The following is a 9,906-nucleotide window of genomic DNA, read 5'->3' as shown; positions in this document are numbered from 1 at the left end:
ATCAACCAATCACATGGCAGTTGCTTTCACTTTGTCTCGTCATGATTTCAGTACACTACGCTTGAAGAAATGTAAATGTTAATATTTTTTTTAAGTATTTTAAATATTAGTTATACTGTATATTTGCCACAATATTTGATGCAGTTCAAAAGAATCGAAGACGAACGGTGTCAAAAAGCGAGATAAAATCAAGTGCTTTTACTGGGAAAAAAGTCAAATGTTTGGCTTACAATGCCACAAGTGGTTTTGGGTGTACGTTGGAAATTTGGTGTACGCACTTTTGATAAATGAGGGCCATTGTGTTTTGTGGTAGGTGGTATGCCATACGGTACCATTGCCACTGAAACTGCATTCACACACCAGTGGGGCTCGACAGCCTTAGTCAAACGTGTTGGCGCATATGGTTGGGTTGCGGAGAGATTGTGGTTAGGTCTCAGCAGCAGGAGGGATGTAGAGGTCAACGAATTCAGTCAGCTAAAAAGGAGCGGAAGGAGCACCATGTGACATTCCTAGATTTGGCAAATGCATATGGTTCAGTGCCACATGAGCTTCTTTGGGCAGCATTTGATTTCTTCAGAGTACCAATGTCTATAACAAATTAAGTGAAAGCTCAGTATTTCCCCTAGAAATTTTTTTCAGCAGCGGTGCTGTTAGGTGCCAGAGGTTGTTGCCAGCGGTGTGCGGTTTGGGGAATTGCACCTCCGGGAGAAGGTTGTTTTTTCATTTTTATTTTTTAAAATAACCCCTTCAACCATGAGTTTGAAAAATGTAGAAATACATTTTCCATACACATTAGATCCATCGGCATGACAAGTTCCATCATTACGCTTATTCACTGCGTCATAAACCTACACCTTTGTTATTGTAAGAGGTTAGCGACCCCTAGCGGCAGAGAAAAATACATAATGTAGCTTTAATGGGGTCATGAACAGAGAATTCAAATTTTCCTTGATATTTTGACAGTTAAGAGGTCGTTATACTATAAAAATAACCTGTAAGTTTTAAAAACTCAAACTAAAATGTAGAAATTGATAGCGGAAAAATGAAACGTCAGTGAAACGTTTATGAGAGTGCAATGTACCATTCCTGAATGCCTCAAAATCAAAAGTTGATTTATTTTTGTAGATCTACAGAGTTACATTCTTTCAGCAGCAGAATAAGCTATTCAAGAAGGGGGCTCGAAGACGGCCAAATACAAATATTTTTATTTTACTCATTTATGCTTTGTTGGTATAATGTCTGCCGGAATGTAAACAAAAAAGAGAAAAGATTAAAAGTTCAGTGTTAAATAATTAATTTTAAATTGCAGATTTGTAATTGATTTTTCTTCTTCTTTAAAAAGCAAGACAAAATAGTAAAAAGCACATTTTGATTATTTAATTCATGCAATGGTGAAAATAAATAGAACACTATCCAAAAAAAGTGTTTCATCATTGGGTTTGACTTTGGCCAATAATTTTCATTTTGGTGTATCCCTAAATGGTAGAGAGAGGTTAAGTTTAAGTGTTTTCTAGCCTATAATATAGGCTATCATCACACCAAACGTTTGTGGATATTAAACGCATTTGAACAGATTATTCCCTGCAGTTTAGCCTCTCAGCGGCTTTTGGCTGCCGGCATACACCATTTTAGATTAAATATGATAATCTAAAAACAACAGAGATGTGTTGTCTGTCACTATACAAGGAAACTGACAAAAGGTGTGCACAGGGAAAACTAAACAAAACCTTGTGTGTTATCCAAGGCAATCACTGATAATAGATATTAAATTATTTGTTAAATAGTTTACACAGAATCTAAAGATTGACATGTTTAAATATTTGCAAAATGAGTCGGCATTCAAAGTTTCTGGCCTTCTATGTGTTACCGGTGCGTGTGGAGATTGGAAAGCATGTTGAAACAAGGTGTTCTGACAATTCATGCTACCCATCGAGATTTCCTGCTTACCGGTTATGCGCATGTGCAGACTCACAGTTTTTTTTTTTTTTTTACAAAAGGTACATTTTCCTGTTATAATGTATAATTTCCCTTTAAAAAATGCTTACTACCATATGAATATTTGTACGGTCAGCCAGCTGAAAAGGAATAACTGAAAGTTTCAGTTACTATAAGAAAAGGTGTACTTTAACAAGTCAAAGATGAATATTTTATGATAATTTTTACTTTTCACACCGTTTTAAAAATAAAAACAGTAGTCTACAGTATACAGTAGCTACTCATAACTTAGAATTGTATTAGAATTGTATTTCATACGACTTTAATCGGCATTCTGTGACTGTGATCAATTCGCGCTACGGTAGCATTTTTCGACAAGGCAGCAAAAATCGACAGAACACCGGAAAATAGGAATAAACCATAGCAGGGCTGGACTGGCCATCGGGCAATTCGGGCATTTGCCCGATGGGCCGACGTGCTTTGTGGGCCGGTGGGCCGATACATCTCAAACTTTATTTTATTTTTATTTTTTACTGCCCACCCAACTCGTGTCAGCGGCTCATTGCGTTTAGTTTAGCGGCCACGACGCTGGGATCTTTGTGCCGTAAACGCATCGGACAAAAAAAGTCAGCGTGGGTCCTTTCTCACAGACCGGCCCATGAAACGGAGATCAGCGGCCCATTGGTTATTTTCTTGATTGACACTGGGCTGGTCCAATCACATCTTTAATCTATTATTAACTATTATTAATTATGTAGTATGTAGCCTAATGTAGACAAGACACTATATCCCAATTAAGAGTTTTGAGGTTTTTTTTTTTTGTTCAATTTGCACACTGAAAATGGGTTAGAGCTCTTAATTTTGAGCTCTCAAAGTACACCAGATTGATGAAATTAACATTAAAAAGCACAACATTTTCTTACGGGGGAGCATGCCCCCGAACCCCCCTAGAGGGATAGAGGTACACTGACCAATACTATATAAACATCTTGCGAGAAAGACTGGTTTTGCCAATGCATTTGGAGAATTGTATTTTAAACTTAGTAGTTATTTCATCTCACTCATTAGATGACGTTGGTGGTTTTAATAGGAGTTGTTGGTATACATATTCAAGGGCGTACACAGTTGTGTTCATGTTCATATGTAGTGGGCCAGTGTGGGCCAAAATGCCTGGGCATCTTTTACTATTTTGTCTTCTTTATAAAGAAGGAAAAAAAATCAAGTACAAATCTACAATTTAAAATTAATTGTTTAACACTTATCTTTTAACATTCTAGCAGACATTATACCAATAAAGCACAATTTGACTTAAAATAAATAAATGTATAAAATAAAAATATTTGTATTTATAGGCCTATACCTTTCTGCAGCTGAAAGAATGTAACTCTGTAGATCTACAAAAATAAATCAACTTTTGATTTTAATATTGTATTAGTAAATGCTGGAATTAACATTAAAGGACAAGTTAGGTATTTTACAATTAAAGCCCTGTTTTAAGATCTTCCCTGATGAAATAGAATAGTTAAGATTGTTTTTTAGACAAATGCTCCTGTCACGAGAATTTTTGGATTCTGTGTTAGCACCCCCCAACCTATATAATTGAAGCAGGTGCACTCGAACAATCATTCATTAAAAAGCATAAAACTTTAGTTTACAAAGACGTGAAACTCACCGAGTGGTCTGGGGTGTTCACTGATAAGCTCACACAAAAATCGCTGCAAAAGATGCTTTCCAACAGGTTTTATCGTAGTTTTTGTCAGACTTCATTGTCTTCCTGTTTTCGGTCGAAGTCCACAGTAGTAAATTGTCGAGTTCACGTGCGCGATCATTGGTAAATAGATAACTAAGGATCGCGCACGCAAACTCGACAATCGACAAGACACACTGACAAGATAAATGACTACGGTCTAATCTTACCACAAACAATCTGTATTGACAATATACGTTTAGAAAAGCATCAGAAAACACAGCAGCTATGACCATTGATGAAACTCAAGAACAATAATAATAACTGCAGACGTGTAACGTTACTTCAAAACAAAAACAAATAAAGACAAAGGTACTGCTAAACCATGACCACCATGTGTTTTAAGAAAGTACTTTATTTTTATTAACGATATTTACAGCTTATCAAAATGCTCTGTTCGTCGTCTCCAAAGAAAGAAGGATTTTACCCCTCATTCAGATGAAGTCAATCGGCAAACCCTTCTGTATACTGGCGGAGGTTGTTGAAGTGGGAATCTTTGAAGTGCTTCAGGTCACTACATCCAAAAACCGAACATTAACATTTTGACTTGCCCTTTCGTAACTTCTGCATAGCTCGGACTACAAAATCGGAGCAAGAAATAATAATGGCGGATTGCTCGAAGTGTTGGGCCGGTATAGTTAATGTCTTTATTTGGCAGTTCCGCTGCAAATACGGTGATGTTGTAGTTCCAAAAAAAAAAAAATCTGAACAGGTTGAAAAATATGACCAAAACAGAATATAAAGATATAAGCACCTGAAGAGAATAATTTCATCTTTTCTGTACTTATAAACACTCCAAATATACAACAAATAAAATTATGTACTACTGCCACTAGGGGGCGACATGCGACAATCGTATCCTATCGTGTGCATTGAAAAAGCTGCTTACCGTGACCCTTTTTCTAATTATTAGTATTTTTTTTAGCTTACCATCCAGTAGCACCTCAATTAGTAGCACCTCAATGCAGAACATGAGATCCACGGGGAGGAGTCGGATCACGATCCAAGGGGTGGAGATGGGTAAGATTAGGGTTGGGTTTAGGGATTAGGGGTGGGTTTAGGGATCAGGGGGCGGAGTTGGTTAGGTTTAGGTGTATGTAAGGTGGGAGGAGTTGGATCTGGATCCGACTCCTCCCCATGGATTTCATGTTCCGCAGTGAGGACCATCTCTTACCATACCTTGTCCTAACCTGACGTAACAAGACGACAAAATCAATCATAAATCACAGCCAATCATAACCGTGCGTGGACTCTAAACACGAAAATCAAATGGATGTAAACAAAATTAAACCAAACATTATTCAAAAAAACACACAATCAGTGACTGATACAATCTTTGTAATGAAATTAATTTGTTTGAGCTTAAAATGATCTGAGCTTGAATATCATTTTGAGAGACTTATATGAGAGCAACAATGAATATTTACCTCAGATTTTGAAATGACATTAGCCAAAAGGAAACAAGGTTCAAACTGAAATCTACAATGATAAGTATTTCAAATACAAAATCCCAGAAATATACAAACCATTTCAAAAATAGAATATTTTGTCATATCGCGGCAGGTTAGTACAAATTATTAATATGTAAAATTTATTTTATCGCGTGTTGTCACGTAAGCATCGGTACATTCCCAAACAAAGCTAGACTGGAAGCTATAACGTTAGATTGAATTGCCTCATTTAATTTCAAGGGCCTTTAGGGTTTCATTAATACAGCATTGATTAAAACATTAAATAACGATTCATTTACACAAATATATGACTTTACATACATGGCTAAATACCGGTTGGCTAAGAATTTGTCAAGAGTTAGCAGCTAACAGTTTTTAGCTAGCAAACACACGCATCGGCCCGTCCATCTGAAAGAGAGCGAGAGATGAGGTCTGATTATAAATAACAACTCTATCTATCTATACTTCACCAGTTATTATAATAAGCACATATGCACAAAATATCTATCATAATAGAGTAGAAAATGGGGAATGGAATGTTTAATGGTAATAGAGAGGTACTTCTTTATATCTATTCCCTTTTTTTAAAGTGTTAAGAAAAGCCAGGATATTTAATACACCTCTGATTGTGTATGAATGAAAGAGGAAAGTCACATTCATATGATCGCATGGGATCATTTTAATCTTTTAACGTCTGATACATCCTTTATTTCAATATGTCAACACATAACTGATGAGGTGTCAATGAACATGAACACATGACCACAAAACACACTTTATAATGATAATGAACATAATCATATCAACACTCAATGAATTAATGTTAACTTAACTCTCAGATAATATTGAAAGATTATTTTCAGGTGATTAAACAGCTGTAAAAACGAGCATACCGTGACATCGAGTGAATGACTGTTTTATCGTGTATTATATTAATAACTGATGAAACTAATGATTTGCCATCTCTAGCGTCACTGTAACGTAACTTAAGTTAATCCAAGTCGTTTTCGAGGAAAGTCAGTTCACTCGCTCGCCATATTTCCATCGCTTCCGGGCAGGTATTTTTCTCATGCAAATTGCAAAATCAACTCGTATTTGTCTGGAATCTGGAATAACCAGAATATCAGCTGTGCTCTTTTCTTCACATGTTTCCTATATAACGGTAAAGCGTTTCCGGTTTGGTCGAGAGGCGGTGCGCATGCGCAGCTCCAAACGCGATTCACTTACCATTTGGCGATTTGCTCTTTTATTCATAATTATTCCGCGTTTCCGTTTTTCGCATCCATATTAATCCGAGTGAACAATCTAGATATGTCTACAGAGATCTTATAGATAACCATAAAGGTCCGCCTGGATCACGTGTGCCTTACAAACCAATCACATCATAGCCTTGACGTCATTGAAACTCTAGAGTTTTATGTCTCTCCGGAACAAAATGCAACTTTATTTTGAAACATGGCAAGGGCTTTTCAAGTCGTACATCCATATCTTAAATTATGTTTACATCGTAATACATGTATAATTTCTATACTGTTTATGTACCCTCTATCCCTCTTTATATGTATTTGTTTTGTTTATTAACAGTAACGCTTTATTTATTGTTGTTTCTATTCGTATTATGTCTTCAATTTCCAAGGATACACATTAGCCTATATAATTGTTTAATGTTAATAATATAGGTAAAAGTATTATTTTATTCCATATTTACATTCCTGCAACCAATATTCAGTTGTTACACACATTTGTAACGTCACTGTGTGTTATTTTGAATAGTGTCTGTGAGTTTGTAAAAGTGTGTGTCTGTGTGAGTGTGTGTGTGTATTAACAGCATTACAGAAATGATCACACAACTCAATGAATTCTTTGAACTGTTTAATAAACAACGTTCAGCTCAACCGTGACGTCCAGAGTGACCTTTGACCTCAGAGCAAACGGAGAGAGAGGTTTATTAACACGACTCAGAAATACAGTAAACCTGTGACGAGAAACATATCTGCATTCAGCACAATCTCCCAGAATCCTGTGCGTTTGTGTGTGTGCTGCTCTCAGGTCACGCGTTTTCTTTCCTTCAACATTTCATTTCTGACATATAATAATATTTCATACCATATCTGCTTTTCATCATCATCATTATTATTATTATTTTAAATCTAAGTTTTGCTAACGGATGAGTTTTGAGATCCAAACCTAAAAGTGAATATTAACTGCTCCTGCTGTCAAATACTGAAGTCGTAATTACTATTTTCTGTCGTTTTACCTTTTTATTTGTATTTTTTTACACATTGTTCTGTACAGATGAGGACGTGATCATGTGATCATGACAGATCAGGGTGTGCAGAAATGGGGAGAAGCCAAACATCTTCTGTCATACTCATATTTCACCTCAAAACTACTGTATATTTATAAATAATGTTTTGCATAAAGAAAATGAAGTTTATTTTTAGGGCCAGTGTTATATTATATATACTGTATTATACCCAATAAATCCTCATACAGTGAATTTGGGAGCAAAATTTATTCAGACACTTGGACCTGATCAAGTGTTTTCTGTGATTGCTAATGCTATTTTTACACACACACTGAACTACATGAAGCGTTGCTTGGTCACTGGTTGAGCGAAACTGGTATTATCTAATTGTGGAGTTAACTTTAACAGATATTCAACATAATTCATGTGTGAGAGTCCAACAGAAGGACGGACAAAACCAGTCACATGTTTTAAAGGAGTAGTTCACTTTAAAAAAAACATATGCTGATAATTTACTCACCCCCATGTCATCCAAAATGTCCACGTCTTTCTTTCTTCAGTCGAAAAGATATTAAGGTTTTTGATGAAAACATTCCAGGATTTTCTCCATATAATGGACTTCAATGGGGTCCAAACGGTTCAAGGTCCAAAAGACAGTTTCAGTGCAGCTTCAAAGGGTTTTAAACGACACCAGACGATGAATAAGGGTCTTATCAAGCGAAACGATCACTCATTACTAAATAAATAACAAAATTTAAGTTTTATAAGCTCAAATGCTCACCTTGCTCTGTTCTGTGATGAGCGTTCGTGACTCTCCTGTTCGAACTCGTCCATCAAAATGAACAAATCGTTTTCCGAGTCATGACTCGAAGGGTCCTAGATAAGACCCTTATTCATCGTCTGGTGTCGTTTAAAGCCCTTTGAAGTTGCACTGAAACTCTCATTTGGACCTTGAACCGTTTGGACCCCATTGAAGTCCATTATATGGAGAAAAATCCTGGAATGTTTTCATCAAAAACCTTAATTTCTTTTCGACTGAAGAAAGAAAGACGTGGACATCTTGGATGACATGGGGGCGAGTAAATTATCAGCAAAAGTTTTTTGAAAAGTGAACTACTCCTTTAAATGCATTTTCTATAGCAAATAAATAATGTGAGGAATGTTGAAGGTGTCTGAATAAAGTTTGGTTTGACTGTATATATATTGTGCATAATTTCTCATATTTTTGATTTTGTGGTGAAATATGACCCAGACATTTCTTCATGAGATTCACTCCGGGTTATCTCTCCCTCCATCATGTCTGTCTCTCAGTAGTCTCACTTGTTTCTCACCAATAGCCTCCTGGAGGCAGAAATGGGCATCAATATCAATATTGTGTGTTTGGCAGTGTGATATAGATGATTACAAGCACCAACCCAAATCAGTGTGTGTGTGTGTGTGTAAATGAGGGTGTTTGGATCCTTGTTTGTATATGTGAGAATGTAAAGGCGAAGGTGGATGTTAAACACTTTCTGATTCAGTGTGTGTGAGTTTAGAAAGTGAATAACTTCACCTTTATCGCAGGTAGTTCGCTATGAGGGGCACTTGTGTTGCACCATTTCAGTGAGACGTACACAATAGTGTATAAAACAATTAGTGCTGAATGTGATGAACTCACACACACACACACACACACACACCAATGCATGTGATCAGTGAAGACAGATGTTTTCTATTTCAAAAGGCAGTACAATACTTACAAACCCCTTATTGGAATAAATAACAAATAAATTAATCATATAAAATCAGACAGACCGTTCTACAAGTCAGTCGAGTTAAAAAACAGAAACGGACACTTTCGATACACACATGCACGCTAGAAACCAAAGCAGGACAGTCACTATCATGTGAGGACGGATGGTTTATCTATTCAGAAACATTCAGAAATCATCGGGATCTGTTCGGGAAGGTGAGTGAGACTGTGTGTTATTTATGCGAGTGTGTGTGTGTGTGTGTGAGTAAATGATAGGTTGCTTGCTGGGTGATTCATGTGTGGGCGAATGGTTCTTTTCACCCGCAGTAAATGGTTAGGTGTGAATGTTAATGTGTGTGTGTGCTATAGCACCCCCTCCATGAAGCTGGTGTCGAGGTGCTGGATTAGCACGCGGATGAAGCTCATTTCTTTGCGCGTGTTCTCGAAGATGACGCGCGGGTCGTCGGACTGGCAGCGCAGGCAGTTTGGGGCCATGACCATCGCCAGGTTACTGACGTCCATCTTAGTCAAGGACACACTGCCGGCTTGAGCAAATACCTTTAATGGAAAACACACAGATCTCTTAAACTCTCGACCGTTCTGAGATGAACAGATGACAGACTTACAGTTTTTTTTATTCGCTTTGGTACTATTTTCACAAGTAAGGTGTACATTTTCAAAACTCTTAGTGCTAATATCACAACAGATCATCAAAAGTGCCCTTTTTTCAAACATTTCATCATGTTTTCAACTGTGTTAGTACAATTCACACAATCACAAAGTATCCTTTTCA

General features: G+C 36.8%; 2 protein-coding genes across 5 annotated transcripts in view; both read right to left on the bottom strand.

The window, feature by feature from the left end:
- Positions 1–6,442, bottom strand: part of LOC120492067 (GDP-L-fucose synthase) — a 54,426-nt gene extending 47,984 nt beyond the window's left edge. Inside the window, exon 1 of one of the 2 annotated variants that reach the window (XM_089118944.1) lies at positions 6,361–6,442. In XM_089118944.1, the coding sequence (XP_088975070.1) occupies positions 6,361–6,387 (27 nt within the window). In that variant the 5' untranslated portion in view covers positions 6,388–6,442. Of the gene's footprint in view, positions 1–6,026; positions 6,307–6,360 lie in introns of those variants that run through there. The other variant, XM_089118945.1, reaches the window with a different exon arrangement.
- A 2,009-nt stretch (positions 6,443–8,451) lies between these two features.
- LOC120492132 (rho GTPase-activating protein 39) overlaps positions 8,452–9,906 on the bottom strand; it is a 62,816-nt gene continuing 61,361 nt past the window's right edge. For 2 of the 3 annotated variants that reach the window (XM_089118942.1, XM_039690280.2), the window contains exon 10: positions 9,073–9,671. In XM_089118942.1, the coding sequence (XP_088975068.1) occupies positions 9,477–9,671 (195 nt within the window). In that variant the 3' untranslated portion in view covers positions 9,073–9,476. Of the gene's footprint in view, positions 8,723–9,072; positions 9,672–9,906 lie in introns of those variants that run through there. The other variant, XM_039690282.2, reaches the window with a different exon arrangement.

This window comes from Pimephales promelas, chromosome 13, assembly GCF_988280905.1.
Source record: "Pimephales promelas chromosome 13, fPimPro1.hap1.1, whole genome shotgun sequence".
Lineage (NCBI taxonomy): Eukaryota > Metazoa > Chordata > Actinopteri > Cypriniformes > Leuciscidae > Pimephales > Pimephales promelas.
Note: the sequence above shows the minus strand (reverse complement) of the source record. Positions and strands in the feature narration are given on the sequence as shown.